The 20,507-nt window shown below is 43.4% G+C and overlaps 1 protein-coding gene across 3 annotated transcripts in view; it reads right to left on the bottom strand.

Moving 5' to 3' along the window:
* Positions 1 to 10,487: 10,487 nt before the first annotated feature.
* PLEKHA1 (pleckstrin homology domain containing A1) overlaps positions 10,488 to 20,507 on the bottom strand; it is a 45,931-nt gene continuing 35,911 nt past the window's right edge. The window contains exons 9-13 of one of the 3 annotated variants that reach the window (XM_080911345.1): positions 18,463 to 18,527; positions 17,837 to 17,900; positions 15,295 to 15,384; positions 14,086 to 14,126; positions 10,488 to 12,890 (exon numbers count right to left, since the gene is read on the bottom strand). In XM_080911345.1, coding sequence (XP_080767471.1) covers positions 12,680 to 12,890; positions 14,086 to 14,126; positions 15,295 to 15,384; positions 17,837 to 17,900; positions 18,463 to 18,527 — 471 coding nt within the window. In that variant the 3' untranslated portion in view covers positions 10,488 to 12,679. Of the gene's footprint in view, positions 12,891 to 13,978; positions 14,162 to 15,294; positions 15,385 to 17,836; positions 17,901 to 18,462; positions 18,528 to 20,507 lie in introns of all 3 variants that reach the window. The other 2 variants (XM_080911347.1, XM_080911346.1) reach the window with 2 other exon arrangements.

The following is a 20,507-nucleotide window of genomic DNA, read 5'->3' on the forward strand; positions in this document are numbered from 1 at the left end:
AACCCATTGGGTTAAGAAGAGTCCAAAGGCCTTGTAACATTTCATCTCAGGGTGGCTCTTCGTGCAAAAACCCCTTCCTCCAAGTCAGGACAAAGGCAAGAAGACTGTTGAGGATATTTTTGAGGATTTTTAATGCCCTTGAGATATGCTACCATTTTTACTAACAAATCATAAACACTAGTGTCTATTTATGACAGAAGGCTGACCCTCAACACCAAGTCCAGTGATGGCTGTTGCCCCACTGCCCTTCAAACTGATGCATCTGATTTAATCTCAGAATCTCTGATTCAAATGGTTTCTCAACGCAAACCAACTGCACACAACTTAACAGTCCACATCACTGCACTGAGAGGCTGCTTCCAACACAGGAGCTTCAGAAAAGTTAACCGTGCCTGGCCTGTGCTCGGGTTCTTCATTAGGAGATAAGGCTCGGATGAACATGAGTTCACACAGAACCACAGGCACATGCCAAAGGGTAACGGATGACCAGTTGTCATTATTGTCATCCAGGGGCAGGCAGTAGGCAAAGTATGAGCCAAGGTCAAGTTTCGGACATAGTGCCTTCGGGGAAAATTATCAGATAAAGAAATTTTAAGCCGTATAGCCAATGGGCCTGCGTGGAGACACCCCATCACCACCACCTATGTTTTTAAAAAGATTTATTTTATGTATGTGAGTGCACACCAGAAGAGGCCATCAGATCCCATTACAGATGGTTGTGAGCCACCATGTGGTTGCTGGGAACTGAACTCAGGACCTCTGGAAGAGCAGTCAGTGCTCTTAACCACTGAGCCACCATCTCTTTAGACCTTGAAAACAAGTGTTAGGTAGCATTTTTATTTATTGACAATTTCATACAAGTATACAATGTATCTTGATTGTACTCTTCTCTGGGTCCTCCACAACACACCCTCCTGTCTTTATCTCTTTTCTTGTACTTTTATCATTTTAGTTTTTCAAGACAGGGTTTCTCTGTGTAGTTCAAGCTGTTCTAGAAATTGTTCTGTAGACCAGGCTGGCATCAAACTCAGAAACCTGCTTCTTCCTCCTGAGTGCTGTGATGAAAGTCAAGTGCCACCACTCTGGGCTCTCTTTTAAATAACCCACTGAGTCCTAGTTAGTACCACCCACGTGTGTGAGTATGGGGCAATTCACAGGAGCATGAGCAAACCGGCCACACCCTGAAGAATACTGACTTCCCCATACCTCATACCTCCCTACCTATGCTAGAGGTTGATAGGTGAATCTCCTGCAGGTAGCTGGTGCCCACAGCAGCTGTGGCTTTGCTAGTGCAATGGCCGTCAGTCCTGTGCAGATGACAGAAGTTCGTATTCGTCCTGTCTTGGTTTCACTTTTGTTACTATGAGAAAATACTCTGATCAACACACCTTAAGGGATAACGGATGTGTTTTGGATTTTGGCTTTTAGTTCCAGAGGGCTGAAATTCATTCCAGCAGACACAGCATGCTAGCCAAAGCATGAGGCTCTTAATGACCCACTTCCTCCAATGAAGCTTCCACCTCTCTGCTCCTGTTCCATCCGGATGTGAGGAGGTGAGGACCCCAGCCACACATTCTCACTACCACAGAGCCATGAGCTCCGCCTCCTCCACCATCAGGGAGTACATCTCCTCAAACCAGGAGCCAAAATAAATCCTTCCTCAAGTGGCTTTGCCAGATCCCAGCAGTGCACAAAGTCACTACAGCTACAGAAGGTGAGGTGCAGACATCAGCAGCTGGGGCAAGCCTCCAACAAAGGCATAGTTGCCCCCTGCCTGTCACCAGTATTGTCCTCACAGCCCACTGGGTCCTAGAAGAGAAAGGGTGCTGTATGACAGGGAACAAGAACATGAGACAGAGGCAAGGACACTGCCCTCTTGCTAAGCCAGCTTACTGTCTCCGGGCCTGAATCAATAGTGGAAGAAATAAAGGAGGAAGGAGGAGGTAGGTAGGCAGGTTACATGTAGAGAACACAGGCAGAGGCAGACACATCTGGGAGTCCAGAGTGAACATGACCCTAAGCTGGGCCATGTGAGGAGAGGGGTTTGAGGAGAGGGAAGAGACCAGGGTGATAAAGGGCAGACCAACAAACGGGCTGTGTAACCAAAATGGCTAGTTTATAAAGGGAAGGGCAGCTGAGGGAGGGCCAGCTCAGACCCTGTCCTGAAGAAGGTTAGGATAGGGGGCAGAGTATGCTAACCATAGGTAGGGACTGGGGGATGCTGAGAGAAGCTGGTGGCCAGGTCCATTTTGGTACGCTAAATAGACACCTAAGTTAGCAATTTTTCCTAGGATGAGACCTAACAGATTTTGTCTTCCCCTACGTCAGACAGAGGGGTCAGGGAACCCTGACAACTCTACCCCAGATTGCTAGGTTACCTTGGGGTGAGCATCTTCTCTAGTTCTTACAGCACCTGTCTGTCCTCAGAGACACTGGAGATCCATGGTACCAGAAAGAGGTAATACACAGGAATTTAGCAGGCTTGACTAAGTTTGGTAGATCAGAGTATTTCATCCAGATTAAATTTTCTCATTTTGATCATGTTATAAGAGAAAATTTTGGTTTGTATTTTGGATATTATTAGCATATGTTAATTGTACAAAACAATGGGTGTCAAAGTGAGATTTTTATAAATGTATGGAATATATCTGATTATATTCATGTCCCTGTTTTGTATTTAAAGGAAAGCCCTGCTGACATATTTAGATATAAAGGGTCTGCATGTCTATAACTTGTTTTGGTTTGGAGCATTTGTCTGTCTGTCTGAGACAGAGCAGTGAAGACTATGTAGCCATGTAGCCAAGGAATCATGTGAGTCGGGCCAGTCTCAAACTTTAGTTGATCCTCTCGTCTTTGCCTCCTGAGGTATAGAACACAGGCATGTACCGCCACAATCAGCAAGTGTTTCAGAGAAACACTTCGGATAGACAGACAGACATTAAGTGTAATAAAGAAGCCAGTTTGGAGAGTTTCTGTTGGGATCATGTTCTTGAAACTTCTGTTTAAGCCTGAAACTATTTTAAACTAATGAACTTCTAAGTAGAAAAAAAGAAAGGTGCATGCCTTTAATCCCAGCACTTAGGAGGCAGAGGCAGGCAGATCTCTATGAGTTCCAGGCCAGCAAGAAGTACGTAGTGAGACCATCTTGAAAGAAAAGAAAATGGAAGGAAGGAAGGAAGGAAGGAAGGAAGGAGAAAAGAAGAGATAAAACTATAGTGGTTGCTGGGCAGGGCTGGCTGGAATCCAGTACTGGGCGATAGAGGTGTATTAGGAGTGCAAAGTCATCCTCCACTCCAAGTCAGGTTCAGGGCCAGTCAGGGGTATGTGAGACTCTGCCTTGGAAAACTCAAGAGTAAAACTAAACACAAGTTATGGTGACGGTTGTTCACGCCTGAGTCCACTGAACACACCAACTGTCCGACTCCTGCAAACCGTTTACGTTACACGTCAGCAGAGCTGTCTGACACAACCTCGGTGGAGACAGCGCCCTGCGCCTCTCATCTGAAGACTCCCAACCCTAAGCAGCAGTGCCAAGAGCCATGGCAGGACATCCTGTGTCCTGTCACCGTGTGCATGACATACGCATATATAGAATTGCAGCCAGTCACCTATTCTGTATGTGTGATACGCACATGTATGTGGATAAGCACACGTGCCCATGCTGGAACACATTCATGTGGAAGCCAGGGCAAGAGGGCAAGTGTCCTCCTTTAGTGTTTGCTATCCACGTTGCTGCCTTGAGACAGCAGCCTCACTGGCTGCTCTCTGAAACTCCCAATCTTTGTTCCACATTCCTAGGGCTATAGGAACACCCAGCCACGCCTAGCTTTTTCTTTCTTTTCTTTTTTTTAAATATGCATGCTGTGGATTTGAACTCATGCTTCGAGAACAGCCACTCTCACCCACAAAGCCTTTACCCAGTGAGTCCACAACCAGGGCAAAAGACGTCTAGAACTTGGTGACACTTGGTGTTTTAACTTCCCACTTGTATTTTCTCAGCCAATCTGTCCAAATGGTGACTACACTGCCCTCCCCCAACAGGGAACTCTGACTTGCCCATTGTGTCTGCATGGCTGGTCATGCAGCAGGCTCTGGTCTGAGGTAGCTGTTGCCGTGGCCCCAACCAGGTTCCACACATTCTCACTTTGACTTTCCCGTAGTTTCTTTCCTCAGCCATCATTTCTGATGTGACTCTCAGCTGTCTGCATGCCAGATGGCTGATGGCATGGCACCGGCGCAGCATTGTCCCCAGTGAATCATGGCTGAGGTACTTTTCCACTTGGCCATCCTCCCAGAGAGCCTGACACTTTGTCTTGTGGTACTTATGTTCTTCCCTGCCTGGCCGCCATGTCTGGATGTTCCTGTACCCGGCACCAGTAAGGTACATTCCTTGAAAGAGAATAGTTATCAGCTTGAGAAACCAGCACCCTGGAAGCCACAGCCCCTTCCTTTCAGGAAGACCTACAGCTCAGAAAGAAAGAGGGAGAACACATACACCCTCAGCCTCAGGAAGACCCAGCCCAGATACTTGGGTCACTAAGAAACCCCTCCCTAATGGCTGAACTTCCCTAGTCTGAGGTTCTAAAGGGTGTCCCATCCCTAGGGTGAGCCTCACTGATCCACTAAGCAAGATGCAGGACATGATGCATGGGTGTAGCTGCCCTGACTGTTTGACAAAATTGCTTTCAGACTCAAATAATCTGGAAGGTGTTATGGGGGTAGGAACAAGAGATGTTGTTTTCTGCATTTAATTTTCTACACTAACCATGAACACTGCTAGAGATTGTGGATAAGACTACCAGAAAAGAAAGGTAAAGAAAGCCAGTTTTGCCTTCCAAGTCCACACAAACTGCCCATAGACAGTCCCTCCTTAAGGCAGCAGGCCCTTTGGAGGTCCCACCCAACCCAGAGCTCAGCTCTTACCTGCCTTCCTGCTTCTTCCCGGGTGTTTCAGACCTAGGCCTGTCCAACTCTGAGCTCTCCCTCTGGATTTCTTCCCCCACCAGCCTCGGCTCTCTGAATTGGTCACTCAGCCCAGAAGATAACTACAGGCTCCTAAATCTCAGTTATTCTCACCACTGATCCCGGAACGGAGAGGGTACTTGCCAGCATTTTCCAATGAATGTGCTTTCACACTCCTTGTGATAATCTCACCCACCATCCTTAGGTAGTATGGGGCTGCGTAGATAGCTCTGTTGGTAAAATGTGGCTTGTGATGAAGACGTAAGGATCTGAGTTCAAACCCCAAGAACTCATACCAAAAAGGACAGGCATTGTGGATTGCACATATGTGCTGAGAATTTGGTCTTAGGGGTCCTGAGATGATACCCATCTCTTACAGTAACTAATTCAAAACCTCTGTTAGAATCCTCCAAGGCCTGTTCCTGTAATGCAGCCTAGCATATTCTTTTAATATTTATCTTGGTCTACCCTGTAACAGGGGTAGCTTTTATGTCTGTCTCTCTCATTCCTTATTCCCTGGGACCCAAGGAAATTTCCTGCCCATGAGAAGCCCTTGAATACTGAGTGAATTTAATCAAGAGCATTATTCTGCTGGAAAGAAACTGACTGAGCATTAGCCACAGACACTGTGCACTGCTTATTAAGGCTTGTCCTAGTTTTAAGCTTAAGGACAAGAATCAATCATGAGCCAAGCTGTGTTAGGTCAGGAAAAAAAAAAAAAAAACCCCAATTAAGGATGGCTCAGAACTGCTTCCAAAAATCAGAATATAACCCAATGTTCAGCATGTGAATGCTGGCTCCTCTTCATGGGGGCCTGTCACCCTAATCAGGACGATGGCATGAGGCAAAGCAACAGAAATTGGAGCTATAGTGAAGTCATGTTGGTTTTCACAAACCACAAAACACAAAGTAGTGAAAAGCTATCAAGAGGTGTATGCAGGGGAATGACAGTGTGGTGTGACTGTGTGTGTATGTGTATATATGTTTGTGTGTGTCTATGTTGTTTGGTGTTTGAAACAGTCACACTATGTAGCTCTCACTAGCCTTGGGTAGACCACCGGGCCTGGAATCCAGAGCGATCCGCCTGTCTCTGCCTCCTAGCGCTGGAAATAAAGGTGAGCACCACTAGGCCTGGCTTAAATGTGGAAAGATATATACTACATCGTGGAGATGAAGAGACGGCTCAGCACATGGTAGCACTCAGACAACTGTTAGCTTCAGTTCCAAGGGATCAGACACCATCTTCTACTCTGCAGAGGTACGAAACACTCAGGTGATGCATTTATGTCTTAGTATGTCTAAATCTAGGGCCATGACTATAATCAGCTTGGAGAGGAAAGAGTCTGTTGGACTTACTTATCCCAGGTCCCAGCCCCTGAAACACAGATCATGGAGGACCGCTGCTTACTGGCTCCCCATAGTTTGCTCAGCCTGCTTTCATAGAACCCACCAGCCCAAGGGTGTTAATGTGCCACCTTCCCCACAGTAATTTATCCAACTGGCTGCTGACCATTTCTCCGCTTGGATGGCTAACAAGTATATGAAACATAACAAGTTCAGTGCTGAGATTGTGCCTACCTGCCTGCAGAACCCCTACCTCAGTCATACCTTCTGTGTGCTTCTAGTTGTCTGGGCCAATAAACGGGCTGTTCCCCTGTACTCCTGGTGCCTTACTTCCTCTCACTCACTACATGACACAATGGAAAATCTCCCACCTTCAAAATAAACAGGCAAATGGAAGACTGAGAAGAATGAGGAACAGTAGGAACTGAAGGGACTCTCTAGACAGCCCAAGCATGGCAAACATGCCTCTGTCAGGCCTTGATCTTCTCTCTCATTCCCCCTGCCTTGCTAAAAACCATTATTACATTCCTAAAGCTATATCCCCAAGGCCCATTCCCTTATTTGGCCACTTCTTCCTCCTGGGACAGACTACCAAGGTCCAGCTATCAAAAGCATTGAAGTCCAGCAATCAAAAGCCTCCTTTGGCTCACTTAATCAATATGCCCAATTAAAATTAAATGCTTTATCCTAACATGGGGTTTCCCCTTATACCTTTATAAACTGCCATTTTCCTATGCGCCACACCTGTCTCCAATCTAGGAGCAGTCCTTTGGTGCCCAATTCCCACCCCAACCCTTGATAAAAACCCTTGTCCCTTGTTTTCTCCCTTTCACCCTTATCCTCGATCTCTGGTCTTTGTCTTTTATTCCCCTGCCCTTTGTCTTTCTGGACAAATAAATCATCTTTGTGATAAGAACTTGGTCTGGGGATGTCCTGAGCCATACAGGCCCTTACAGGAACCAACATTATGAACTAGATATATATTATGGTCACTGTGCACAGATGTCCCTGGGACCAAAGGCTCCCATTTGGAAATAAGTATGATGGTTAAGCTTGATTTGTCAACTAGACACACCATTCAATCACCTGAAAAGGAGACACAAAGAGGGACTGCCTAGAACAGGTTAGCCGGTGGGCAAATCCATAGGGATGGTCTTGACTATGTTAATTGAGGTTGGAAGATCTGCTCACTGCGGGTGGTGCCATTCCCTGGGCAGAGTATCCTAGATTGTACCACGCTAGGACCCAGGCACTCATTCACTGCTCTCTGCAGATGTGATGTGTCTTTTCTGTTGCTTCAAGTATCTGCTGTCTTGACTTCCCACAGTAATAGACTGTAACCTGGAAATGTGAGCCCAATAAACCTTTTCTCTCTCATGCTAATTTGTCAGGGTATTTTTCTGGGCTCCTGAAAGGACATTAAGACAGGGTGGATATAACTGGACAAGTTCCTCTGTCATGGAAATTCCCCCCACATTCTTTCTTCCTCACCCCCCCCCCCCAAGAAAACTAGGACAAGGAGAGATTTTTGTGTGTCATAGCTTGGGAGAAAGGTCCTTGAACCTATGTGGGCTATCAAAATTGCAAATCGGTTTACACATTCTTGTGAAGTTCTTCAGAGGCTTGCTAGAAGTCCTCTCTGCCACGTTGCTTCTTACACCATCATTCTTTGACCATCTAGGCTTCTAGGCATGTAGTTTTCCACATTAGATTTTTTCATGTTTAACTTTCTCTATCTTTGGGCAAATTCCATCATCTCCTTAGGTCTGTAGTACATGGGAAAAAGAATCTGATTCCAACTCCAAAAGGTCAAAAGGCAAACACTCCACTGGTCACATATATAAGATTATTACCCTTACATCTACTCTCTAAAGCTAAATCCAAAGCCTGCTGAGCATCAAGATGGCTCCGGGAGTAAAGGCACCTGCCACCAAGCACGAGCCTATTTCATGGTTACAACACTGTACTATATCTTTTTTAAAAGAATTATTTATTTTATGCATGTGAGTACACTGTCACTTTCCTCAGACATACCAGAAGAGGGCATCAGATCCCATTACAGATGGTCGTGAGCCACCATGTGGGATTTGAACTCAGGACCTCTGGAAGAGCAGTCAGTGCTTTTAACCACTGAGCTATCTCTCCAGCCTATACTGTATCTTTATAAGAGATTGTTGGGAAAAGTGAATAAAGGGCATACAAAATGCCCTATATTCTGTTTTTATAAGATGGCACCTCCTACAGACAGGGCCAGCTTCTCTATAGGATTTGTTTGTAAAGCTACAGTTACTTCTACAAAAGGTAATTATTTAGGGAAAGTAATTTAATACTTCTATGGATTTCAAAGCTATCCTATGCTGTGTGTCTTTACTCCTTCCTGTGAAATAGAAAGATGTCAAATTACTTTAAATGTAACAACCAATACCAGAAGGTGGCACTGTTATCACACGAACAGGCAACAGCAAGTTACTCCTTTTCCTATCTATCAGTACAGCAGACCACCGGGATTTCATCCGTGAGCATTGTAAACACTAACCAGTTCGGCAATGTTTTTCAGTTCAAGTCGTGTAAACAGTTACTTCTATCATTTTTGTGTGTCTGTGTACATGTTTATGGGTGTGGACACATACACATACACACTTCAGGAGTCCTCTAATATCTGATCCAAGGCAAACAGGCAGAGAGGGAGAGAGGAAAAGGGAAAAGGGCAGGAGAGGGAGACTGGGTATGGTGTAGGCTTTTGAGACCTCAAAGCCCACCTCCAGGGACAGAACTCCTCCAACAAGGCCATGCCTCCTAATCTTTTCAGTTCACCAACTGTAGACTAAGCATGCAAATATGGGTGCCTATGGGGGGACTCTCATTCAAACCAGAGGGGGAGATTCCCTGGAAATGGGAGTTACAGGTGGGAACTGGGAACTGAACTCATACTGTGAGCTCTCCAACCTGCCAGAGCAATACAGTATAAGTATAATACTGGTTTTGACAGTTCTGTGGATAGTGGATTTCAGTCATTTCTCATCTGTTACCCTTCATTCCCCTCCTATCACCTTCGCTCTTCTGCTGAGACCCTTCTGATATCCCTTTACTTTGAAGAGGTTGTGTGACCCACTGACTTTAACTGTACATAGGCTGCTTGCATGTGTTGGTGGGATGACATTTACTGGATCATAATCAATTTTTCAGACACACACATACACACGCACACACCAGCTCCTATTAACTGGTAACAAGCCTTCGGGGGAAGGCTGGGCCTCCTGAGCTCCTATCCCATCCATAGCAAACTGTTGACAAGCCCAGTCACCTATGACATTTCAGAGGTGAGGTCACGAAAATGGGAAAATAAAGCAGGATTTGACAATGAACTAGACACAAGGAACAAAAAGAGACATCTAAAATACACTGCTTGGTGTTTTTGGAAATTCTAAAACTTCAGGTGTCTAAATTCATATTTCAACTGGATATAATTCAATTGAATTATAAGGGTAAAGTTCAATATATTTCATATTAGTGGCCTGTGCTTTGCTCAGTGGATACGTGTTTGAGTTCACTCTGGGTTACACTCTAGACATACAGCTCAATATCAAAAAGAAACCTTTTTAAAAAACAGGCTCTTGAGCATTTGTTTTGGGATCTCAGCCCCTTCCCCACCACGCCCCCCCTTCCCCCTACACGGCAGGCATCGTGGAGCAAGCTTTCTAAACACACAGACATTTTCTTTGTATAATTTCATATGAAGCTGTCTTAAGAATGGATGGATGAAAGAATGTCTTAAGATGGATCTGCTGGGCCTGCCTATTGGTACAATTCTAACACCCAGGAAGCAGAGGCAGGAGGATCTCTGTGAATCCAATGCCAACATAGACTATATACTGAGTTTCAGGCCAGCCAAGACTACAAAGTGAGACCCTTTCTCAAAACGAACAAAAGAAACAAACAAACAAATAGCAACAACAAACCCCAAGAATTCAAGAGTCTGAATTTTCTTTTTCAAGACAGGGTTTCTCTGTTCAACCCTGGCTGTCCTGGAGCTCACTGCCTACCAGCCCCGGAGGTAAGCAAATGAACTAACAAAGTGTTTACCAGTTCTACTGACTTGTTCACACGAGTGCAGAACCAAACACCACGAGAACTGAGTGAAAATGAATTGTGAGCAGTTTATTCTGAAGTCAGTACAGTGTTCAACCAACTGGACACACAAAGATAGCAGTGTGACAGTAAACTTTAGGAGGCACATTCCTGTGCTGGAAAGAGACACAGTATACAAACAGAAAAAAATGCAGCAAATAGTACAGTATTCAAAGTAACTGTTGACACATCAGATATGACATATTTACAAGAAAATATGCTTTAAAATAATTAAATAATTTTCATAAGCTTACAAAAGAACTGAGATAAATATTAGGAGATCCTGATAATCACAAGAACATATTCCTATGCTTTTGAATAAATGTAACTATAAAAAGTCCCAAAATAGAGCTAATATTTTACCACCATGAAATATTATCAAATTACCAATACCAAAATATGATAAAATGAACGTGCACTGTGAAGGCTGTACCAAAGAAAACAGCGCCAGGCTCATCAATCCTGCCAAGAGTCTGTACAAGGGTCCCTAGGTATGTCCATGAGTAAGGAACTTCTGAGAGACTGGATAATAAATTCGGCAGCAGAAGGCAGTAACTACATAATGACCTTGTTGTCCTATGGCTTTCTAATGCAGGTGCACAATTGAAAACTACACAGAACTCTAACGTATTAGCTTATGAACAGAAAAGGTGAGTGGTACTTTCTTGTACTGGGCAACTAAATAGCGCATCTTAACCTAGACTACTGTAGCAAATCTTTCATCCTCCAGCAAGTAGTCTTAAAACATAAAAAGGCATAACACTAACACCCACGACTTCAAAACACAAGTCCAAGACTGGAAATACCATAGAGCAGCAGCCTGGGGAAAGCAAACACTTAAGATGCTGCCATAAAATAGTACTTATTCAAACCAACACCAGAGACTGGGTTCTTCAGAGAGGAGCTTCTAGTAATGATATCCCCATGGTTCAATGCATACTCAAACCTGCTTTCAAGACAAAAATATTGCACAGATAGTTGAACACCAACATTATGGTGTCTCTGATATAAAATGCTATCTTATTTAACACATCAAACTACGCTACTAAAATTAATTTATTTGGGCATTTAAAGCCAATCATGTAGAACTTTGGGATACAATCCTAAGTGAGATGAGGAGACACAGGCACTTGAGGATAGGTTACTAATGATGGCAAGGTAGAGGCCACAAGTTCATGACTAAGGGCCATTTTGATTAAGCATGTGAACTCAAGTCTTGAGCTGATCCAAATTTGGAAATAAGATCTGTTTACAAAACTTTGATTAAAAAGAAAAAAAATCAGATCTTCTCAAAATTTATGACCAAATAATTTTTACTAAAATAAAATACTGAGCTTTTAAAAACAAGCGTTTCAGGCTATAAGTTGGTGACACAGCCCTATAATTTGGGAGGCAACAGAAGCAGAAGGATCACCACAAGTTCAAGGTCAGCCTGGTCTTCAGAGTGGGTTCCAGGACAGCCATGGATACACAAAGAAATCCAGTCACCAAAATAAAAATTAAAAAAGTACCCTCCCCAGAAAAGAAAAACATCCTAGCTATAGCTAACCTCCAAACGCCCCCTTCTGCTGGCCCTGTTCAACTCCCACCTGCACCAATAGTCAAATCTTCTATGCAAAATTTTCCACTCACCTGGACAGCCAGAATATCATAAATGGTTAGAATTTCTAAATAGTCCACATTGTGATATAAATTCTGCAGCACCACAGACATTTAGAAATTTTTGTCTGGGAATGTCCCACTTGATAATTTTAGCTGATAAGAATGTGTACATATTGAATATTTCACAGGGAGTCATATTAGCATGTTTAAATAGCCAAAATAATAAGAAATTTTAATGTTTTAAATTGTTATTTAAAATTTCAAAGTCACTAAGAAAAAAAAGTCACACACACACATTTTTACCACCCAAACATGTAAAGCTTCAGACATTCAGTATGGACACACCTGTTTTTCTTCCTTTCTTAAAGAACTTAGGTTAACTTGGCCACTCCCCAGAGTCTTGGTTTGCCAACTTTCAGACCACCCACGAGGCCGTATAGCATATGCTCTGAAACCATTCACCCTCTATCATCTTTGGCAAGAAGCCTCATGGAAGGACACTGAGGGTGAGTGGCGCAGGCAGCCCGCGCGCTCCCACCTTACACATCGCTGACTGGCAGGCTGGCGTCATCTAAGTCCACTGGCTCACCATCTTCTCCCTGAGGGCCGTTTTTACTCTGAGATCTGAGCAGAGCCTGTTCAGTCACTTTGGAAGCTGGTTCTCTTGGAGAGACAGTCTGGACCTTGAAGTTCCCTGGCTTGACCTTGGCAAGAGATTCGTAAAATCCTCGCTTCTCCATGGTATAGCTTGAGACCAGAGAGTGGCTGCGAGAGGCTGCGGAATGTGAGGAGGCTGCTGTTGCCCCGGCAGGACGGACAGTGTGTTTGGATTCTGAAGGACAGCCGGAATGCTCCTGGAAAGAGGAATGGTGGTCAGTCACAGCCAATCACCAACAACAAAGTTAGTCACTGAATGTGAGACTTGATTCTCTGAAAAACAAACAGCAACACACACACACACACACACACACAAAGCAGAAGCATGAGCCATGCAGCATAAATGTGCAAGTTCCTTCCCAAAGCAATGCATTTTAGGGGTGAGTTCAAAGCAATGATAGCCAACAACCAATTCCACTAAGAAACAAATTCTGTCACCAAAGCTCAATGTGGCAGCTTATGGCACTAGTCAGCCTAAAACAAGATACTGCAACTGAATTATGTTGAAAGAAGAGTCCACCAGCATTTAAGAGTTATGGGGATTATCCCAAGTATTTAAAAAGATAAAATGTAAAACATAAAAATGAAATGTTGATAAATGATTAATCAATAAAATCAACAATCAATCAATAAAAATCTAGACTCTTCAGACATGATCTTGTCCTATAGTATAATAACTGGTTTTCGCGTCTCTCAATTTCACTGTCACTGATGGCAGCTGGTTGAAGTCCGTTTATTTTCGGTCGTACATCCATGTGGCTTAAGATGTTAAAAGTGAAAATGGGTACAAGCAATCAGTTCTAAAACCGAGCTAGGATCGGCTGTAAATGCTGACTTTACTGTACTTCTAAGGACAAATCTGAAGACGCTGCAGTGTGCTATGCAGCTCCTGGTGTGCGTTCATTTAGGACACTAGCTGCTTTGAAAATAGTGCCACAATCTGCAAACACCACAGGCTCCCAGTACATGGTAAGACGTCACCAGAGCTACAAAACACCGAGCAATTCTGGTGACAGACTTTATCCAACATGGATGCGTGCAGAAGTTTGCCTGGATCAGAAGAACAAAGGCTCATTTCAAGTGTTGTAGTTTAAAAAAAAAATCTCAAAATACATAAAACATGGAAATTAAAACTCTTGCAGCAATTCAGTTTCTGAAGCTCTGGAAGCTTCCTTTAGTATGGTTGCCTTTTTCTTTTTAAATATATATATATTCGGCTGATGACTACAGTGAAATAGTTTGCGTTAGTGATGACAACTGCAAAAGGCAGTCTGGTTAACTCAACCTTCTATGATCAGCTGTAAGGAGGAGCGAGTCCAGGCCTTCTACTAAGAAGGCACATTTGCATGAGAGCCCACATACGTGCTGCATTCACCAGCTCTTGATGTATACCTCTGTATACAAGGGTTCGACAGCCTTCTGGCCTGCCGCATCTGGAACACAGTGCAAAGCTAAGATTAGAGTTAACCTATATTGGGAGAGGGAGGAAAAGAGAGAATTCTGCTGATAGTGACAGTCCGATTTGCCCCCACCACAAAGCACAGAACACAAACACCCTTCTCCAAGGTTCCCTCTTCCCAACAGACATTGTTTTTGCAGAGAATCTCATACTTGACTATTCAAAGAGTCACATAAAATGCAGGCAGTTACAAAACTAACACCCATGAAAAGGATCTCTTAGGTATTCCTAAAGGAACGCTAGTATAATGATAATGACTAAGGAATGGGAAAAGTGAATTACTATCTACTGTTCAGTCATTATCTCTAACAGGAAACTGGTTAAGACAGTACAGTGCTGAAAATACAAGTGTATCTAGGTATACGTAGAATCTACGTCAGAAAGGCCATGGTACAGCACACCAGGACAGTTTACAACAGTGCTACTCTCAAGGTGAAATTTCTCAAAAGGGTTTGGATTTTCAAAACAGGGATGAATGGCCAAAGTATTCCAAACCAAACTATTCCTTAGGATATTCTTGAACAAAATGAGTAACACGTGTTTCTCTGGCAATGTCCCAGCGAAGCATTTAATTGTTCCAATATTACTACCAAACTACAGAAAAGATAACAAGCTTTTGTATCAACCTGGTAGAAAATTGAAATAACAACATGAAATAGAAAAAAAGATGAATGGGAACACAAAGCTGTACTTAAGCCTCCAGCTTGGTTAGTGGTAGTCCAAAACCACTCAGGAAAAAAATCTTAACTGAAAATTGGCAAGTAAAGGGAAACCCAGGTCATCACAAAACCATGTTTTGGTAGAACCGAAAGTGCCTTGAATGAATGAATGGTCAGGCCAATATCACACCATGAGTGTCAAAATGCTACACCCTGACCCACTAAAGAGAACCTAGCTACAAAAAGAAAGGAAAGAAGGCTCTGTCCTTTAGCCACCTAGCTTGTGCATTCACACAATGTGCACAGAAAGCTACACTACAAAGGAAGCTCTCAGGGTACATTATTTTTGCAAGTTCAATTGGTATGAAAGTCAACATGCACATAATCTCAACAAAGAAAAAAACGGAAGGATTAGGGGAGAGGAAGAAAACAGCGTTAAAGGATGCAGGCCCTGTGGAGTTTCTCCCTGAGGAGAAAACCTACAGAAGATGATGATCTGCCCGGTCCCCGCTGTGCTACGATAGCGCCAGAGACTGCTTTAATCCAACTGTGCATCTCTTCAGGGCTATCAGCCTAAAGGAAATAAAAGGAATATCTCAGTCAACTTTCTCTCAAAATCACCTTCTATTTCATAAATTCTGTACCTTGGCAATATAATGTCACCTGCAAACATATTCAAAGACAACAATTCTTTGAAAAAAGTTTTCAAAGCACTTTATTTTTGTTTTGTTTTTAGAGAAAAGATTTCTCTGTATAGCCCTGGCTGTCCTGAAACACTAGAGATCTGCCTGTCATCTGCCTGTTTCTGCCTCTTGAGTGCTGAGATTAAAGGTGTGTGCCATCACATCCAGCTTCAAAAATGTGCATGTGTATGTGTGTGTATGTATGAGCACGAGCACACATGCACGCACATAGTGTAGGGTGCAACAAATTCATAAATCATTGGTCTAGCTGTCTACAAACGGCAAACAAGGGCACAGGACCCCACTGGAGCTGCTGTTACAGGCATTTGTGAACTACTGAGCAAGGATACTGGGAATCAAACTTCGGTCCTCTGTATGAGCAGCAAGTGCTCTCAATCTCTGAGCCATCCTTCCAACCCCTGGAAGTACTTTTCTGGTGAGCATAAACCAACATACACATTTGAGAAACAAAAAACAAAAAAACACTCAGCCAGTGAGGCTTAATTTTATTTTAAAATTTGTGTTTTAGTTTTGACACAGTCACACTAAATTCCTCAGGCTGGCCTTCAATTCACTCTTTAGCCAGGTTGACCTTGAACTTCCTGCTTCAGCCTTCTGAGCAGTTAGGTTACAGGTATATACCAAACCCAGCTCCAGAAGCACTATTTTGAACCCAGACATAAGGTAGGCACTGCATGTTTAAAAATCAGGCACATCAAAGTATATGTGATCGGTACTTTTAGAAAGGAAGTAAGAGGAAGAAACCAAAGAAAGGCATTCTTACTTCGCTTTTAAACTCGACATTTAAACTTGCTGTACATAACTACCACTCTCAAAGCCATTCCGGCGCCATCTTACCTATTCATTTCAGAAATAATTTCTAATGGAACAGTGAATGAAAGAGAAACTGGTAATTAAACTCAGGTCCTCCCCTTTCCTGATAAAGACTGGCCAGTGTGAATGTAAACATCACGAGTTCAGAACATTTAGGGTGTATGGCCAGAGCATGGGGCTGAGAAAGATGCAAGCATATGCCTTACTCCTTGAGAAGTAGACCTAAAATTAGAGCCTAGTTTCTATGCCGTGGTTTTTCTATGCACTTTATATAGTGAATGCTGAACTTTGTAGGTTTCAGCCCTGTTTTATTAATTTTTGTGAATTTCACACAATGTATCCTGAACACATGCGCCTCCTTTTCCAACTCCTTCCTCTCTACTCTCCAACCCCTTCCCACCCGACTTCTGAGATGTCTCCCTTCACCAACCCTTTTGTTCATCAAGTCCAGTTTTTGTCACACACCTAATCTTGGAGGTGGAGCCTGTTCTGGTGTGTGGTCAGCCTACCAACAATCAGTTCACTAAAAAGAGTGAAGTGCCCCTCTCTCAGAATCTATCAGAAGCCAATGACTTCAAGGAACCTTTTCAAAGGGTAGAGCTTGGGGCAGGCCCAGGGCCGAGTACGCCTTCACTCTGTGCTAGGAGGGCAACCAAGTCAAAGCCACAAGACAGAAAAGCTGCTCTGACGGTTGAGTCTGACCTAGAAACATCTGAAAGACTCAGAAACGCAGGCCAGACCTCACACAAGATGCTGCCCTCGCCCACTTACACTGCAAACGAGAGAAAGCTATGAAAACAATGTGCAGACGCATGCATGGAGCATAATACCATCCCAGAATGTTCCCAAAGATAACCTTTATTTTTTTGAGGCAGGATCTCACTAAACAGCCCCGGCTAGCCTTGGATTCCCCAAAATCCACCTGTCTCTGTCTCCCAAATGCCTTTAATTCCAATAAAAGATAGGAGCCTCCAGACCCACCTATTTCCAAGGAAACTTTGATGACATAGGAAAATGACAATATATGAAAGCAAACAAGATTTTAAACAGTTAGTATGACCCTGCTTGCTGTAAGCAATGACTGAAAGTGAGAGTACATGTATTATATAAAACATTGTTTTCCTAAGTCTTCTGCAAAAACCAAATGTGTTAACTCTCATAAACAAAAACAAATGCTTTTCTCAACACTTTCATTTATACCCAAAACTTTCCTTCTTATAAAATTACCAAAAATGATTATTAAAAGAAAAACACAAAAAGATAATACATTTGAAGAGACACTGCTAAAAAGTAAAACAGCATTTCCTTTCTTCCCAACGTGACATCGATCCACGTCACCGATTCCTAACAGAATACTTCCACGTCTGATCCAATCCCCATCACCCCTGACATCCTTCAACAAGCTGGTAAGTTACATTCGCTAAAACAAGCTTTATTTACATTTATGTCACCTCTAAATGTTACTAACCTCTTGGAAGAGAACCTATGATCCCCAAAAGGTGTCTCACCTGCACATAAAAAGTCCGAGACGTTGTCACGATTTCAAACAGGTTGTCTCTCATCATTATGTCACTGTCATGAAAAACAATCATCCAGTTGTAGGTCAATCAGTTTGAGAGTCTCAGCTCTTCACCCAGTGCCAAGTGTGTGTCAATAAGTAGGTGTGAGGAAGAAAACACTAATCTAACAAAGCCACGCCCCCATTCTCCAGTCTGCACGACTGTGCACAATGGTCTTCGGTTACACAGCTCATTTAGAAAAGATTCATAAAGCAATTTTTAGAGTTCAAGTGTTTCCGGTTCATGCAATTCATCATGGCACGGCTGGTGCAATTTCTTGCAACAACCTGTTCTGCAGCACTGAAACTAAAAATACCTCAATTTGTTAAATCTCAGATATCGCTTATAATAATTTTTCCTTTGCAATGATGAACTACTTCTGAAATGTCAGTGTACTAATGGGTTGTTTCCTATTTTTTTGTTTTCAAACAAAAAAATATAATTACTTTACAGACTAAAGAAAGTTACAGTTACAAATCCACATAGTAATGGAGAAAGCAGCACACTGTAAACTCATCAATGAGGGAAGGCCTGGACCTTCACCCTGAGCTGGGCCAGAATCAGGCAGTCCTTACCTTTGCTTGCACTCTTGGACTTTATGAACTTCTTTAAGTGGTATCACCCGCAGAGGCTCCTTTTCCTGGCAAAAAGCAAACACAGGACATTTCCTGTCAAAGGCTGGCAAGCTTGGGGCTCGAGCCACTCTCAGACACAACCTTCTGAGACCTGCAGCAGGACAGCTACGGTGTCATGTCCACATACACACTGTTGTCTGAGTTTGGTTTCTGGTCTCATGAAGGTCACTAAGCAGCAGACTTGGTCATGGTGGATCATGAGGAATTACTCTACTTCCTCTTTTGGAAGGTCATCTTGACACAGACGGCACCGGCACCGTGTGGTAAGTCCAGCTTTGCTCTAAGCCTGTTCACATGTGTCTGAATACACATATTTGTATGCAAGTTAAAGACATGACACATCTATACTGCTAAGTATCATGTTGGACTTCTAAAATAAATTGTACATGATCATGGCACAGTCGTGGATCCTGAACCTCGGCATCCTTGTAGTATGACCACAATCTACAGGCCATGTTCTGACCTTACAAATTACCCTATGTGTGTCCTTCATGACAAACAGCTGACATGTTTTCTGGCTAAGGTTCAGTCTACGGCAGATTTGCTTCACTGCCGCTTCTCTTAGTCTCCTTTACTTCGTGGGATACTTGTTTGGTCTTCTGTCATCTTGTAAAGCGGTAAAATGTTCAGGCCACGTATCTCACAGACTGTCCTAGGCAGGGTCAGTCTGATGCTCACTCATCCTGATGTGCAGGCCACACACTTGAAGGAAACCATTGCACCGACTACTTCTCAGCCCTCCTACCAGGAGGTGCTGTGAAGATCAGTGTGTGACTCACGCTGGTCACTACTGAGACACCTGGAGCCTGTGGCATACTTGATTTTCCAACATAAAATCTCCCACTAGTTTTACCAATATTGAGGATTCTTACCTGAAATCATTATTGGCACAGAGGCCTGCCAAATGGTGATTTTTCTACCTATACAGAAACCTGGAATTTGAAGAAATAGCATTTCTTCTCCACTTATTTTCTCTACAGACTCTGTGAGCTTCCCACTCACACACAGCCTCCTCATGGTTGGTGAGCACTATCTGTGCAGTGCACACCTGCACCTCCCAAAGCCTGAGCGACACTGAGCCCCACACACTTCTGAAGACCGCTTTGGTAATTTGTACTGCTTAGTAGTGCTGAGGGCTCTGATCCAAGGCCGCGCATACACTAGGGATGCATGCTACCACTCAACTCCACACTCAGCCTAACCTCTTTCTGAATGAGCCCTTTGTATTTTCTGTTTGTTTTTCTACCAGATAGTGTTCCTCACTTTTATGTCTTTCTTGAACATTGAAATAATCATGACATTTTTTACACAGAAGACTAAAAACAGTCACTTGGAGCTGAGCAGCTACTCTAGTGCTGTCCTAAAGTCCTCATGTTATAGCCGCCAGTCAGCAGGTGATGTCCACACCGTCTTACAGGGAGGGTGCTATCAATCTTTTTGTGTAGTATAGAATAGCTCCTCACTCTTCTAGAAAGAGGAACATATAGGCTCTTGCAGATCACAGCAATTACTTTATTCTGTAGTCTGCTTCCTCCCTTGGATGTGGCTACTGCACCTTGGTGATGAGGCCCAGACTGTATGTCTTTAGCAGGAACAGCACGGAACTGATGCGGAGTGCTTTTCAGGCTATCCTATTAGGCGGTAGATGCTTCGACATTCTCAGCACCATTCCAGCTCACCGAACCTGACTGTCCGAAGAAGGTGCCGCCAGGCTTCGTCCTGTACAGCTGCTCGCTCCCTGCTGTGCTTAGTGTTGATTTCAGATCGGTGTCTCATTCCTACTTAAGTATCCTGTCCTTCACTGTAGTTACATGAGCTCAATCATCACCCAATCATTTATCCATAGCTATCTGAGCACATGGATATACATACATACATCACATACATATATGCACACCGTGATACATTATAATCATTGTGTATTTTGATACTCTCTCATGGTCTGGTAAGGGGACTGTTTGTAAAGTGACTTCTAGGTGACTAGC

This window comes from Micromys minutus, assembly GCF_963924665.1.
Source record: "Micromys minutus genome assembly, chromosome: 2".
NCBI classification, from domain to species: domain Eukaryota; kingdom Metazoa; phylum Chordata; class Mammalia; order Rodentia; family Muridae; genus Micromys; species Micromys minutus.